The sequence below is a fragment of the Berghia stephanieae genome, chromosome 2 (assembly GCF_034508935.2).
Source record: "Berghia stephanieae isolate SIO BIC M18660-M18661 chromosome 2, UCSD_Bste_1.3, whole genome shotgun sequence".
NCBI classification, from domain to species: Eukaryota; Metazoa; Mollusca; class Gastropoda; order Nudibranchia; family Aeolidiidae; genus Berghia; species Berghia stephanieae.
In genome coordinates, this window is record NC_088361.1 from 100789220 (window position 1) to 100806378 (window position 17159).

The following is a 17159-nucleotide window of genomic DNA, read 5'->3' on the forward strand; positions in this document are numbered from 1 at the left end:
GCTGATATATTATTTAAAAAATTCTATTCCAGGTATTGCTCCAAATATGATGCTTGCCAAAATCTGCTCTGACAAGAAGAAGCCAAATGGTCAATATCGAATCTTACCTGATGTCGCCGAAATAGAAATGTTTATTGAAGACCTACCCATCAGAAAGGTACGTTTTGAGTGAGAGAATGCAAGTGAAAAGAATGACATAACAATGTACTGACATCATTGATAAGAAGCACCACACAAAATAAAGTCAAATGGAGAGCTTTCATGTAGACATGAAGCTGTAATGGCTGATGGCCTTGCAAGTAGCAGGCGTTGTTTTCTTCTTCTTCTTCTTCTTCTTCTTCTTCTTTTTCTTCTTCTTCTTCTTCTTCTTCTTCTTCTTCTTCTTCTTCTTCTTCTTCTTCTTCTTCTTCTTCTTCTTCTTCTTCTTCTTCTTCTCCTTTTTTTTTCTTTCTCATCCCTTATTTTCCTTACCCTTTTCTTTCTTTTCTTCTTATTTCTTCCTTCATTCAATCTTTTTTCTTAGCTTCCTGTCTGATTCAATCAAATAAGATATTTTTAGTAACATAGTTCTAAATTAAAATTAAAACCAGAAATTTTAAAAAGATAATATTATTAGGCTAGATGAAGTGACCAATTGATAATGATGATAATATTTGGTGTTGAATTGCCAAGAATGTAACGAATTGAAAATGAAATGAATATGTTAATGATGTGTATGTCGCATGCGTGAAAGAAAGAGAGGAAGAGAGAGAGAGAGAGAATGGGTAGGAGTGAGGTGTCTGTTCAATGTTATAGTTATCATATAACGTTATGACAAGTGTAACTAAATGACAAATTGCCATATTTATGGACAATAAAGATCTATTATTATTATTATTATTATTATTAAATAATGTCCACGGGTGGTTTCTCTGTTCTACAAGTAAAAATTTTCACAAAATCTCTTACAATGTTGCCAATTTTCCCTATATTTACGGACGTCAATGTGTTATATTTACGGACGTCAATGTGTTTTATTTACGGACGTCAATGTGTTATATTTACGGATGTCAATGTGTTATATTTACGGATGTCAATGTGTTATATTTACGGACGTCAGTGTGTTATATTTACGGATGTCAATGTGTTATATTTACGGACGTCAATGTGTTATAAATCCTCCGTATATTTTCCAATCACTTGATAAACGGAAAAGCAGTGATGCCAAAACTCCGGTTTCACTGGAAATAACGCCGGTCTTGTTACGGGCAACTTCCGTCAAATTCCGGCGACTGGGTGGGGATCCTGACCTCCCATAGCAGGCAGGGAGGTACACACTGTGTCTTCTATCCCCTTATATCTGTTTTCCAACATGCTTTCTGTCTTTGTCTTGGAATGAGATTACTTGGTTTTGTCCTGGTCCTGGCCAGATGCCCTGGCTGAGAGGAAAACAGTCGAATGTATAGTTAGTTTTGGGAGATGATATTTTTTTCATTGTAAATCATCTCTATGTTATGCACTGTATTATGCCTTCTTTATATTATATATTATGATTTGTAAAACATTTGAGTGTGTTCCTCTTAGCGGGGACCTGTGCTTGTGTCTGGATGAGACTTTTAGGTAATCTCAAACTAAGTACTTTGATAGAGTGCTTTTGGAATCTACGTCTGTTTCCTATTTCAACCAATTTCCCTTTGTCTTCCCTTTTCTTGGATGCTTTATTGTAATTCTAGAACTTTTTACTATCCCATTTTCTTCCTTTTTACTGGCGCTGATATGACCTTAATGTGTTGCAAGTGCCGTAAACCCTTAAAAACAAACAAAAAACAAATTCCGGCGAGGTCAATTTGTTCCAAGGATACTACCCCCTCCCCCCCCCCCCTCCAACCACCACATCATCATCATTGCCACTACTACTGCAATCACCATCACCATATCATCACTACCACAACTACTAACAACCATCACCACTACATCATCATCACTACCACTACTGCTACATCCACCAACACCGCATCATTATCATTACCGCTACACAAACACCACATCATCATCGCTACCACTACTACAACCACCACCACTACATCATCATCACTAGCACTACTACTACAACCATCACTCCCACCACTACCACATCATCAATACGACCACTGCTGCAACCACTACCACCACATCATCATCACTACCTTTACTACTACAACCACCACCACCACATCATCACTACCCCAACTGCTACAACCAAAAACACCACATTATTATCACTGCCACTACTACTACTCTGCAACCACCACATCATCATCACTAACAACCATCACCACCACTTAATCATCAGTACCACCACTGCTACTACTACCACATCATCTGAACTAACACTGCTACAACCACCACATCATTATCACTACAACTACAGTCACAACCACCAGCACATCATCACCATCACTACTACTGCAACCACACTACCATATCATCATCACTACAACTACTACTATTACTACCACCACAACTACATCATCATTACCACTACTACTAAAACTACCACCACCACAACGTCATCATTACCGCTACTACAACAACCTATACATCATCACCACCAGTAAAGCGTCATCATTACCATTACTACAGCAACCTACACATCATCACCACCACCACAACGTCATCATTACCGCTACTACAACAACTTATACATCATCACCACCTCTACAACGTCATCATTACCGCTACTACAGCAACCTATACATCATCACCACCACTACAACGTCATCATTACCGCTACTACAGCAACCTATACATCATCACCACCACTACAACGTCATCATTACCGCTACTACAGCAACCTACACATCATCATCACCACCACAACGTCATAATTACCGCTACTACAGCAACCTATACATCATCACCACCACAACAACGTCATCATTACCGCTACTACAGCAATCTATACATCATCACCACCACTACAACGTCATCATTACCGCTACTACAGCAACCTACACATCATCACCACCACCACAACGTCATAATTACCGCTACTACAGCAACCTATACATCATCACCACCACTACAACGTCATCATTACCGCGACTACAGCAACCGACACATCATCACCACCACCACAACGTCATCATTACCGCTACTACAGCAACCTACACATCATCACTACCACTACAACGTCATCATTACCGCTACTACAGCAACCTACACATCATCACCACCACTACAACGTCATCATTACCGCTACTACAACAACCTACACATCATCACCACCACTACAACGTCATAATTACCGCTACTACAACAACCTACACATCATCACCACCACCACTACAACGTCATCATTACCGCTACTACAGCAACCTATACATCATCACCACCACTACAACGTCATCATTACCGCTACTACAGCAACCTACACATCATCACCACCACTACTACTTCTACAACCACCACCACATCATCCATCACCTCTAGCACTACTAATACAACCACCACAACCACATGATCATCACTACCAACTATTACAAGCACCATCACCACTACCACTACTACTACAACCACCAACACAGCATCATCCTCACTACCACCAGTACTTTACTTCATTTGAAATAAGGAAACTTTGGGATTGTATTTGGCATTGTGTTTATATTATATCATAATATTAATATAATTCAAATCAGTTATCTATTTAGAACTATAAAATTAGCTACTCCAAACTGATTTTTCTTAACAAAGTCACATCCAATTTTATTATTGTTCTACGTAGAACTTTTGATTCTAAGAATTTTGATCCAAAAATCAGTTCTATATCTCGCCTACTTCAAAAATTCTGTATTTACGCTATATTCCAAAACAGTCTGATGGGCCATCTTCGGACGAAAAAATTTCCAAAAGTTGGCGACCCACTGTCTCAAAATTCGCTTAATCAACACTCAACCACACAGACAACAAGCTCAATTTTTTTCAAGGCTCTATTTGGATGAGAAAATCATCATTTATTACATCCAAAATCGTCTCAGGGCAAAAATTCACAAAATGGCAAGGGGAGGTAAAAATAACAAAACTTTGGAAATTTCAAACATCTGTAACAAAGTTAATTTTTGTGATAGAGATATAAATTAAACATCACTAAAAAGGTGGTTAACTGTTCTTTCATCATGAAAACAAATATTCAGGGTAAACGCCACATTCTGGGTGCATTATGACAAAAACAAGAATGGCATGTTCACGAAAAAACAAAAATGTCGAAAATTTGGAATAGGATGGGAATCTGTAATTTCCCACTAAAAAGGTCACACCCAAAATTTTGATTAAACTCTAAACATAAATAATCCAATAACAATAAACCCACAGGCCTCAAGAGTGTTAAATAATCAAAATTGTCAATCCTAAACAAGGTACCAAAGACACAGGAGCAGACATTGCATAGGGATATGAAACTGGTCGTGGACAACTTTTACATATAAATAGTCATGCTCCCTATTGCAAAACTGACTTTAGACGATGCACCAGCTCATCAAACGTGCCACTTAATTTTAATTGCTTCTTACCTAACACAACTTTGTGAAATCGCACTTCATTTTTTAAGCATTCAGTAATGTATCGTCTGGTCTTGGATTGAGACTGGAGTGACAAAATTCATTTTTCCAAAGATGATTTTGTGTGACATGGTCCGCCATGTAATTGGACTTTTTCTTTGCAGGTGCTTTTCTGCTCGAGAGATTTTAGTTCTTTGGAAATCAATTTATCTTGATTTTGAACAAAAATCATTTTCTTGTCATTGCGCATTTTTTTTCTCAAGGTCATTGTTGGCACGCCTTAATGGTGCTGCTCTCTTCCTGGCCAACTTCAAGATTCTATGTGCCTGACTTCCACTACTGTTTGTGAGATAGGCAAATGTCTTCTTTCGCTTTATGCAGTGTACAGCAGATTCTATGTGCCTGACTTCCACTACTGTTTGTGAGATAGGCAAATGTCTTATTTCGCTTTATGCAGTGGACAGCAGATTCTATGTGCCTGACTTCCACTACTGTTTGTGAGATAGGCAAATGTCTTATTTCGCTTTATGTAGTGGACAGCAGATCTATTATGCAAGGACGCATTTCTCCTTTTGGACACATCAAAATCAAAATCGCCAAAAGAACTCTCCCCAATCAAATTGGCTAGAGGACAATGACGAAGTTGGTCTTGAACATCAGTATTCAACCCCCCATCCAAAAAGTCCCCAAGCTGTCTTTCAGTCAGGATTAATGCTTCCTTGCACAGAGATTTTAACATAGCAACCATACAATTCTTATCACCAATGTCAATAAATTCATGGATGGAAGCAAACATGGGAGAAACAATGGTCTTTGAATTTCAAATACAGATGTACATGAATTGTCCAACAGGGGTCTTCTGACCATCTCTGAAAGGCACCTCTCAACATCGTATGTGGTCCCCCAGGTCTGGTTTCAGCTTTAGGATCCAGTCCTCTACCTTTAGAATTAGAAGTATGAAAAAAAATAAGAAAAAAATGAAATAAGTGTATAAACATTATGTCTATTTAACCTGTGGAAAAAAACAAACTTTGTGAACATTTTGCTCTGGTATTTTTATTTATTGTTTGCATGATTTGAAATGTACTATAGCAGATTTAGATAAAACTCAACAACTACAACTTACTTCTGATGCAATGAATTTCACGCCTACCTCAGGACACCCAACTTACTGTACTCAACTCACTTCAAACAAACCAAAATACTGAGGATACATGACAACTGTCCCCATTCTTCAAGGAAATACAACTAATTACTTGATGTCATGAAGCTCACACCTGCTCTAAACACTAAACTTACTCTATTCAAAGCAAACAAAGTACTGATGAAACAACTTACTTCTCTCCATGGTCGTTGTCCCTCCTCTTTCAGAAAGTACAACTGAAGAAGGAGACGTCTGGTGATAGCACTGATGGCTGGAAGATTAGGGCGCCTCCCCTTTCCAACAGCCAGGAATTAATTTCTAAGGCCATTGTAGACATCATCAACTGAAATAAAAATGAATGGAATGACAATTTAGGATTGAAAATAATGCATACAATCTTAATAATCTATAATGGTGACAGGGTATAGACTATGCACAGACAGGCCCCTCCTTAGCCTCAACTTTTTTTTACCTTTGATTTGCACCATTACTTGCCATTAAAACTTTAATTTAAAATGGATTAAAAAGGTTAACAGCTATTTTGTGCCTTCTGCGACTGCGATAACTTCATTCATTCTCATGCCGCCATCTTGAATATAAGACTTGTCACTAAAGACCCCCCCCCCCCCCCCCCCCATGACCATTCTCTCTCATCTCATGATGTAGTTCCATATCTGAAGCAGACGTCGGAGGTCATCTTCCGCCAAGCTGATCTATCTCTTGCCAATTCTATTAAAGCAGCGCCACCTTTCTCAGCTTCATCTGTCCAAATTCTTATCCCTTTCAAATACGTTATTCTTTGTCTTCCTCTTATTCTTTTTCCGTTCATCTTTCCAGTCAAGGCGAGTATTTCCAAACCAGGGTGGCGGATAATGTGTCCTAAAAATTCCATTTGGCGTTTGATGATTTTTGTTATCAGTGATCTTTTTCTGTTTGCCATTTCTAAAATTTCTTCATTTCTTTTCCTTTCCATCCATGACACCCTCATCATTCTTCTGTAAAACCACATTTCCACTGCCTCCAGTCTTTTAACCATGGTCTTGTTTATGGTCCAGCTCTCACAACCATATAGCAGCACAGACAGTACATAGCAATCCAGGACTTTGATTTTTGTTTTCATGCTAATATTCCTGTTTTTCATAATTGTATGCAGCTGGTTGAATGCATTCTTCGCCATACCTATTCTTTTCTTTATTTCACAATCTGATTTTCCATTGGATGTTACATTGAAGCCTAAATATTTGAAACATTCAACTTGTTGTATTGTTTGTCCTCTGCTTGTTATTACACAGGCTGGTGGGTTATTATTTTTAGATACCGTCATACATTCTGTTTTAGATATATTCAGTTCCAGTCCCATATTTTCACTACTCCTGACTACAACATCCAGTAATTCTTGTAGTTCATGTTCAGATTCTGCCAGTAGAACCGTATCATCTGCATACCTCAGATTTGTTACATTCTTTCCTCCAATACACACCCCCTTCTTATGTTCGATATCTCTTAATATCATTTCACTATAGAGGTTGAATAAATGACCATTCTAATTCATCTAAACAAAATAAATAAGGTTAAAAATAAGAAATAGTGTTTCGCAACATACAGAAAGGTATTGAAGTAAACAAAAAACATAAAAATTACACAAAAAAAAACAAAACAGAAAAATTAGACACGACTGCAAAAGCAGTGGTTGTGATCGACGGGCATAAACAGGCCAACACTTCGTCACAATGCCATCCCAACGTGAGATTAAAACACTTTTAGGGACATTTTCTGGACAAAATTTATTATTTCAAAGACATGAAACCTCATATTATTCAATTTACTTACCGACTCGGCACTTCAAATCCATGAAAATGTTGTTTATGGTCCCCAATCACTGACGAAAGACTTGAGTGCACCGCCGATTGCTGAGAATGAGAAAGCTGCTGAAAGCTGGTCGAACTGGCGCGTTGTATGGTTTTTGTAATCGAGTATCCGGGTAGCGCCGTATTTATTTGTTGTTTGAAACTTTTATCCATGGAAAGAAAAAAGGATGCTCTTTATTCTGATATAACTTTCAATATTTTTTTTCAGATTTTTAATGCTATTTTCACGCTTTTTTGTTTTTAAAATAAAATTTTAAGGCAGAAATATTGGATCGATACCAATGAAAGTTATATCAATGTGAAAGTTATATCAATGTGAAAGTTATATCAATGTGAAAGTTATATCAATGTGAAAGTTATATCAATGTGAAAGTTATATCAATGTGAAAGTTATATCAATGTGAAAGTTATATCAATGTGAAAGTTATATCAATGTGAAAGTTATATCAATGTGAAAGTCGTCCAATTTTCTTTTCGGCTTTATAACTTTTCCATTCTTGCATTTCACGGCGTTCCCCGGGTGAGATGAGAAAAAAGTTAAGTGGGTCAAGTCGGCATTTCCACTGCAAGTGGCCTTCAAACAAATTGTCACAATTTCCTCTCTTAGCAAAAGAAATTTTGAAATGAATTTTACACTTGGAAAGGGCAAGAATTTTGCTTTAAAATGATTACATTGAAATTGCGATAACTTTCGTACCAACACCGCAGTGATAGGAGACAAAAGCGTTATTTTCATAAAATCACCACGCAGCCGGCCTTTAACCACCAGGTTGGAGTAGCTAATAAAATATGTAAACACAATGCCAAATACCATCTCAATTCCCTTTTCTTTTGTGTGGAAATTCCTCTTTCCACATGTCTGATATTCCTGGGAGCCAAATTTAAAGTTGGCATCTCTGATATTAAGTACAAAAATGTCTTTTTACTGTAGATCAGCACTCTGAAAGTGGCCAGACGTATGTTTGGGTCAAAGTTCAGTAAATTTTTGCCTCCTGATTTGACAACTCTGCTATTAATATTTCTAAATTGTTTTATAATTTTATAAGCATAACGGTTTTAGGGGGGGGGGGGAGTTATGCAAATCATCATTATTGAATTATGTCATAATATATAATAGATTGGGGGCTACAGTGACAAAGGGGATAAGAAAAGCCCAACCTCAAACACTTTTGTGTGTTGTTTTTTCTTATAAGTGGGACTACAGGGGTGATTCCTGTTGACATCTGACAGTTGATGTTTTATCTATATTCCTTTATTAAATGCCTAGGCGATGGAATCTAATATTGCTACACTATCTGATTTTAAGACATGAAACTTAATCTCTTGGTTTAGATATGAAATAAGATTTTAAAGATCTGTTTTGCCAATGCTTGTTTGTTGCATTTTTTTAGGTATCAGGAATTGGAAAGGTCACAGAAAAACTTCTTGCTGGATTAGAGGTTTTAAAGTGCAGTGATATTTTCCACAAGAGATCATTACTTTATCATCTTTTCTCTCCAACTTCATTCCACCATTTCCTAAGTATATCTCTTGGAATTGGATCAACTACAGTCGAAAGGTAAGCAGCTTTCATGAGCTAGTTTTGTTTTTCTTATCTCTTCCTAAACCTGTATTTTCATTTTCATTTTTTTGATTCTATTCTATAATTCCAAGGGGTTCCAATACAGTTGGTACAGTTGGTAGAGCACTCGCTTCACATACAAAGGGACTGTCATCAATCATTTTCATTTTTTTGATTCTATTCTATAATTCCAAGGGGTTCCAATACAGTTGGTACACTCACTTCACATACAAAGGGACTGTCATCAATCATTTTCATTTTTTTGATTCTATTCTATAATTCCAAGGGGTTCCAATACAGTTGGTACAGTTGGTAGAGCACTCACTTCACATACAAAGGGACTGTCATCAATCATTTTCATTTTTTTGATTCTATTCTATAATTCCAAGGGGTTCCAATACAGTTGGTACAGTTGGTAGAGCACTCACTTCACATACAAAGGGACTGTCATCAATCATTTTCATTTTTTTGATTCTATTCTATAATTCCAAGGGGTTCCAATACTGGGTGATGCTCAATGCGCGAAACAATAATACAGTGACATTATTATATAAATGAAACATTATACAAACTACATCAACATAATATTATCATTATACAACAATGTAATAACTAAACATAAAGTCATTAATACAAGATATGTTATAATACATCCACATGCTATGTCAAATACGGAAATAATATAAAATAATGATATAATAACATAAACTAAATTAACATTCATATTGGGGTCAAATTACAAAGATGCATTAATCAAGATGTGTTTTAACAAAGAGATGGTGTTTTAACTTTGATTTAAATATTGATAAGGTCTGCGCTTCTCTTATTCTTTTAGGAAGAGAGTTCCAGATGGAAGGTCCGACGTGACTGAACGATCTGCCGCCGTAAAATTTATATTTATATTTATTTGTAACAATTAATTTTGTAGAATCTAGTGCAGAACGTAGACTCCTCGTTGGCTTATACGTTTCTAAAAATTCAGTAATATACAATGGTGCCTGATCATTAAGGCACTTATAGCACAATACTGCTAGTTTGAATTCAATTCTCACTTTAACTGGTAACCAATGCAGCTCATACAAAAGTGGCAATGAGTAGGATGTTATCTTCTTTCTTAAAATCAATTTAGCAGCCGCATTCTGGATACTTTGAAGGCGTGATATTTTATCGTTGCTTACATTCGAGATTAACGAATTACAGTAATCTATTTTAGATAGTATGAAAGATGTTATTAGTTTGCATGTTACTTCTCTTGTTAGGAAAGGTCTAACTGAAGCAATTTTTTTTAATCCTATTGTCAAACTTCTACATAGAGAATCAAACTGTGCCTGCATAGTCATATGTTGATCTAGCATTACCCCGAGGTTTGTCACACACGTTGAGAGGTCAATTGTGCACCCATTTATATTTAGAGTAAACTTCAGAAAATCATCTTTCAAAACACTTTTTCTACCACACACCATCACCTCTGACTTTTCATTATTCAGCTTTAACTTGTTAATTTCCATCCAGCATTTAACATCTCTAATACAGTCTTCAACACGGGTAATCAATGATGGGATATTACTAGGGATATCGCTTACATAGATCTGAGTGTCATCAGCATAGAAATGATACATTAATTTATTTTTAACAAAAATATCCGAAAGAGGTTGAGTATAAAGAGTAAAAATAACAGGACCAAGGACAGACCCCTGCGGAACGCCGTAATTTAGAGGAAATGTTTCTGATACTGCGCCATCGATCAGAACCGACTGAGATCTTGATGTTAGGTATGATTTAAACCAACTAAGCGCAGTGTCTCTTATTCCAAAAGTAATTTCTAATCGTTTAATAAGTATCTCGTGATCAATGGTGTCAAATGCAGCCGAAAGGTCCAACATAGTCAATAAACAGACATGATTTTTGTCAATACTATTAAGAATATCAGTGCATACTTTTAAAAGGGCAGTTTCAGTGCTATGATGTGATTTATAGGCAGATTGGAAATTTTCACTTAAATTAGTTAGATGGATATGATACAAAAGTCTTTTTAACACAATGCGTAACACAATACAGTTGGTACAGTTGGTAGAGCACTCGCTTCACATACAAAGGGACTGTCATCAATCATTTTCATTTTTTTGATTCTATTCTATAATTCCAAGGGGTTCCAATACAGTTGGTAAAGTTGGTAGAGCACTCACTTCACATACAAAGGGACTGTCATCAATCATTTTCATTTTTTTGATTCTATTCTATAATTCCAAGGGGTTCCAATACAGTTGGTAGAGCACTCGCTTCACATACAAAGGGACTGTCATCAATCATTTTCATTTTTTTGATTCTATTCTATAATTCCAAGGGGTTCCAATACAGTTGGTAGTGTAAGAACTCACTCACATTTACAAAGGGCTGTTTCATGTTCTTATGATTTATTATTTAAGGGCATAGTTGGTAAGTTGTCACTTCAATTACTACAAAGGGATTGTATCACATAATCTTTTTGATCTATTCACAATAAGCGTACCAATACAGTTGGTAAGTTGGTAGAGCACTCGCTTCACATACAAAGGGACTGTCATCAATCATTTTCATTTTTTTGATTCTATTCTATAATTCCAAGGGGTTCCAATACAGTTGGTACAGTTGGTAGAGCACTCACTTCACATACAAAGGGACTGTCATCAATCATTTTCATTTTTTTGATTCTATTCTATAATTCCAAGGGGTTCCAATACAGTTGGTTTAGAGCACTCCTTCACATACAAAGGGACTGTCATCAATCATTTTCATTTTTTTGATTCTATTCTATAATTCCAAGGGGTTCCAATACAGTTGGTAAGTTGGTAGAGCACTCACTTCACATACAAAGGGACTGTCATCAATCATTTTCATTTTTTGATTCTATTCTATAATTCCAAGGGGTTCCAATACAGTTGGTACAGTTGGTAGAGCACTCACTTCACATACAAAGGGATTGTCATCAATCATTTTCATTTTTTTGATTCTATTCTATAATTCCAAGGGGTTCCAATACAGTTGGTAAGTTGGTAGAGCACTCAGCTTCACATACAAAGGGACTGTCATCAATCATTTTCATTTTTTTGATTCTATTCTATAATTCCAAGGGGTTCCAATACAGTTGGTAAGTTGGTAGAGCACTCACTTCACATACAAAGGGACTGTCATCAATCATTTTCATTTTTTTGATTCTATTCTATAATTCCAAGGGGTTCCAATACAGTTGGTACAGTTGGTAGAGCACTCACTTCACATACAAAGGGACTGTCATCAATCATTTTCATTTTTTTGATTCTATTCTATAATTCCAAGGGGTTCCAATACAGTTGGTACAGTTGGTAGAGCACTCACTTCACATACAAAGGGACTGTCATCAATCATTTTCATTTTTTTGATTCTATTCTATAATTCCAAGGGGTTCCAATACAGTTGGTACAGTTGGTAGAGCACTCCTTCACATACAAAGGGACTGTCATCAATCATTTTCATTTTTTTGATTCTATTCTATAATTCCAAGGGGTTCCAATACAGTTGGTACAGTTGGTAGAGCACTCGCTTCACATACAAAGGGACTGTCATCAATCATTTTCATTTTTTTGATTCTATTCTATAATTCCAAGGGGTTCCAATACAGTTGGTAAAGTTGGTAGAGCACTCACTTCACATACAAAGGGACTGTCATCAATCATTTTCATTTTTTTGATTCTATTCTATAATTCCAAGGGGTTCCAATACAGTTGGTACAGTTGGTAGAGCACTCACTTCACATACAAAGGGACTGTCATCAATCATTTTCATTTTTTTGATTCTATTCTATAATTCCAAGGGGTTCCAATACAGTTGGTACAGTTGGTAGAGCACTCACTTCACATACAAAGGGACTGTCATCAATCATTTTCATTTTTTTGATTCTATTCTATAATTCCAAGGGGTTCCAATACAGTTGGTACAGTTGGTAGAGCACTCACTTCACATACAAAGGGACTGTCATCAATCATTTTCATTTTTTTGATTCTATTCTATAATTCCAAGGGGTTCCAATACAGTTGGTACAGTTGGTAGAGCACTCCTTCACATACAAAGGGACTGTCATCAATCATTTTCATTTTTTTGATTCTATTCTATAATTCCAAGGGGTTCCAATACAGTTGGTAAAGTTGGTAGAGCACTCACTTCACATACAAAGGGACTGTCATCAATCATTTTCATTTTTTTGATTCTATTCTATAATTCCAAGGGGTTCCAATACAGTTGGTACAGTTGGTAGAGCACTCGCTTCACATACAAAGGGACTGTCATCAATCATTTTCATTTTTTTGATTCTATTCTATAATTCCAAGGGGTTCCAATACAGTTGGTACAGTTGGTAGAGCACTCCTTCACATACAAAGGGATTGTCATCAATCATTTTCATTTTTTTGATTCTATTCTATAATTCCAAGGGGTTCCAATACAGTTGGTACAGTTGGTAGAGCACTCACTTCACATACAAAGGGACTGTCATCAATCATTTTCATTTTTTTGATTCTATTCTATAATTCCAAGGGGTTCCAATACAGTTGGTACAGTTGGTAGAGCACTCACTTCACATACAAAGGGACTGTCATCAATCATTTTCATTTTTTTGATTCTATTCTATAATTCCAAGGGGTTCCAATACAGTTGGTACAGTTGGTAGAGCACTCGCTTCACATACAAAGGGACTGTCATCAATCATTTTCATTTTTTTGATTCTATTCTATAATTCCAAGGGGTTCCAATACAGTTGGTACAGTTGGTAGAGCACTCGCTTCACATACAAAGGGACTGTCATCAATCATTTTCATTTTTTTGATTCTATTCTATAATTCCAAGGGGTTCCAATACAGTTGGTACAGTTGGTAGAGCACTCACTTCACATACAAAGGGATTGTCATCAATCATTTTCATTTTTTTGATTCTATTCTATAATTCCAAGGGGTTCCAATACAGTTGGTACAGTTGGTAGAGCACTCACTTCACATACAAAGGGACTGTCATCAATCATTTTCATTTTTTTTGATTCTATTCTATAATTCCAAGGGGTTCCAATACAGTTGGTACAGTTGGTAGAGCACTCACTTCACATACAAAGGGACTGTCATCAATCATTTTCATTTTTTTGATTCTATTCTATAATTCCAAGGGGTTCCAATACAGTTGGTACAGTTGGTAGAGCACTCACTTCACATACAAAGGGACTGTCATCAATCATTTTCATTTTTTTGATTCTATTCTATAATTCCAAGGGGTTCCAATACAGTTGGTACAGTTGGTAGAGCACTCGCTTCACATACAAAGGGACTGTCATCAATCATTTTCATTTTTTGATTCTATTCTATAATTCCAAGGGGTTCCAATACAGTTGGTACAGTTGGTAGAGCACTCGCTTCACATACAAAGGGACTGTCATCAATCATTTTCATTTTTTTGATTCGATTCTATAATTCCAAGGGGTTCCAATACAGTTGGTAAAGTTGGTAGAGCACTCACTTCACATACAAAGGGACTGTCATCAATCATTTTCATTTTTTTGATTCTATTCTATAATTCCAAGGGGTTCCAATACAGTTGGTACAGTTGGTAGAGCACTCACTTCACATACAAAGGGACTGTCATCAATCATTTTCATTTTTTTGATTCTATTCTATAATTCCAAGGGGTTCCAATACAGTTGGTACAGTTGGTAGAGCACTCACTTCACATACAAAGGGACTGTCATCAATCATTTTCATTTTTTTGATTCTATTCTATAATTCCAAGGGGTTCCAATACAGTTGGTACAGTTGGTAGAGCACTCGCTTCACATACAAAGGGACTGTCATCAATCATTTTCATTTTTTTGATTCTATTCTATAATTCCAAGGGGTTCCAATACAGTTGGTACAGTTGGTAGAGCACTCGCTTCACATACAAAGGGACTGTCATCAATCATTTTCATTTTTTTGATTCTATTCTATAATTCCAAGGGGTTCCAATACAGTTGGTAAAGTTGGTAGAGCACTCACTTCACATACAAAGGGACTGTCATCAATCATTTTCATTTTTTTGATTCTATTCTATAATTCCAAGGGGTTCCAATACAGTTGGTACAGTTGGTAGAGCACTCGCTTCACATACAAAGGGACTGTCATCAATCATTTTCATTTTTTTTGATTCTATTCTATAATTCCAAGGGGTTCCAATACAGTTGGTACAGTTGGTAGAGCACTCACTTCACATACAAAGGGACTGTCATCAATCATTTTCCTTTTTTTGATTCTATTCTATAATTCCAAGGGGTTCCAATACAGTTGGTACAGTTGGTAGAGCACTCACTTCACATACAAAGGGACTGTCATCAATCATTTTCATTTTTTTGATTCTATTCTATAATTCCAAGGGGTTCCAATACAGTTGGTACAGTTGGTAGAGCACTCGCTTCACATACAAAGGGACTGTCATCAATCATTTTCATTTTTTTTGATTCTATTCTATAATTCCAAGGGGTTCCAATACAGTTGGTACAGTTGGTAGAGCACTCACTTCACATACAAAGGGACTGTCATCAATCATTTTCATTTTTTTGATTCTATTCTATAATTCCAAGGGGTTCCAATACAGTTGGTACAGTTGGTAGAGCACTCGCTTCACATACAAAGGGACTGTCATCAATCATTTTCATTTTTTTGATTCTATTCTATAATTCCAAGGGGTTCCAATACAGTTGGTACAGTTGGTAGAGCACTCACTTCACATACAAAGGGACTGTCATCAATCCCAGGTGCAGTCGAGATTTTTTTTTTACTTCTCTGTCAACCCAGCAGTGATTGGGCAATGGGGTCTCTTACATCTGGTGGAAAGTACTTTGTAAATTGATTGGTGTCCTATCAAAATGGTAGCAAGCAATTGCTATTGTCCGTTTTACACTACATAAACTGGCATGAACTCTGGCTCCGTGAGCGAAATGGGTCTGAAGGATGACTTCTATAATGTTATACATTTTATACCCTAGCACAGGAACATCATTTGGTAACAATTGCATAAATGCAATTTTATACATTTTATACCCTAGCACAGGAACATCATTTGGTAACAATTGCCCAAATGCAAGTTGTAAAAGTCAGTCTCTCTCTCTCTCTCTCTCTCTCTCTCTCTCTCTCTCTCTCTCTCTCTCTCACTCTCTCTCTCTCTCTCATTATCTCTCTCTCTCCCACTATCTCTCTCACTCTCTCTCTCTCTCTCTCTCTCTCTCTCTCTCTCTCTCTCTCTTTCTCTTTTATGTCTCTCATTATCTCTATCTCTCTCTCACCACTCTCTCTCTCTTTTATGTCTCTCATTATCTCTCTCTCTCACCACTCTCTCTCTCTCTCTTTTATGTCTCTCATTATCTCTATCTATCTCTCCCACCATCTCTCTCTCTTTTATGTCTCTCAATATCTCTATCTATCTCTCTCATTCTCTCTCTCTCTCTCTCTCTCTCTCTCTCTCTCTCTCTCTCTCTCTCTCTCTCTCTCTCTCTCTCTTTTATGTCTCTCATTATCTCTCTCTCCCAGTATCTCTCTCAATCTCTCTCTCTTTTATGTCTCTTATTATCTCTCTCTCTCTCTCTCTCTCTCTCTCTCTCTCTCTCTCTCTCTCTCTCTCTCTCTCTCATTAGTTAAGTGTATATTAAGTGTATCACTTTGTACTCTACAGAGACGATGAAAGAAAGAGCATAAGCACAGAAGAAACTTTTCTCGAAACCTCAGATGTGGCTGAGCTGTGCCATAAGTGTGAAGAAATGTGTGGAGTTCTCTCCTCTGACATGAAAAAGGAAAACATCAAGGTGTCTACATTGAAAAACAACAAATAAATGCCATTTTTAATTGAGACCTCCAAATTACTGTCAGATTATTGTTGTGTCATATAGGGACTGATGTCCAACAACAAATAAATGCCATTTTTAATTGAGACCTCCAAATTACTGTCAGATTATTGTTGTGTCATATAGGGACTGATGTCCAACAACAAATAAATGCCATTTTTAATTGAGACCTCCAAATTACTGTCAGATTATTGTTGTGTCATAT

The 17159-nt window shown here is 36.6% G+C and overlaps 2 protein-coding genes across 11 annotated transcripts in view; both read left to right on the top strand.

Annotated features, from left to right (window-relative positions):
- LOC144966095 (DNA polymerase kappa-like) overlaps positions 1–17159 on the top strand; it is a 69174-nt gene that overhangs the window by 32535 nt on the left and 19480 nt on the right. For all 10 annotated transcript variants that reach the window (XR_013644156.1, XM_078902162.1, XM_078902168.1 and 7 more), the window contains 3 exons: positions 33–157; positions 8918–9084; positions 16786–16915. Coding sequence is in view for 9 of the 10 variants with exons in the window: in XM_078902162.1 (XP_078758288.1) it covers positions 33–157; positions 8918–9084; positions 16786–16915 (422 nt within the window). In the remaining variant the exon portion in view is untranslated. The remainder of the gene's footprint in view (positions 1–32; positions 158–8917; positions 9085–16785; positions 16916–17159) is intronic.
- LOC144966101 (protein AAR2 homolog) overlaps positions 1–17159 on the top strand; it is a 417529-nt gene that overhangs the window by 31101 nt on the left and 369269 nt on the right. The gene's annotated exons all lie outside the window — the stretch shown is intronic.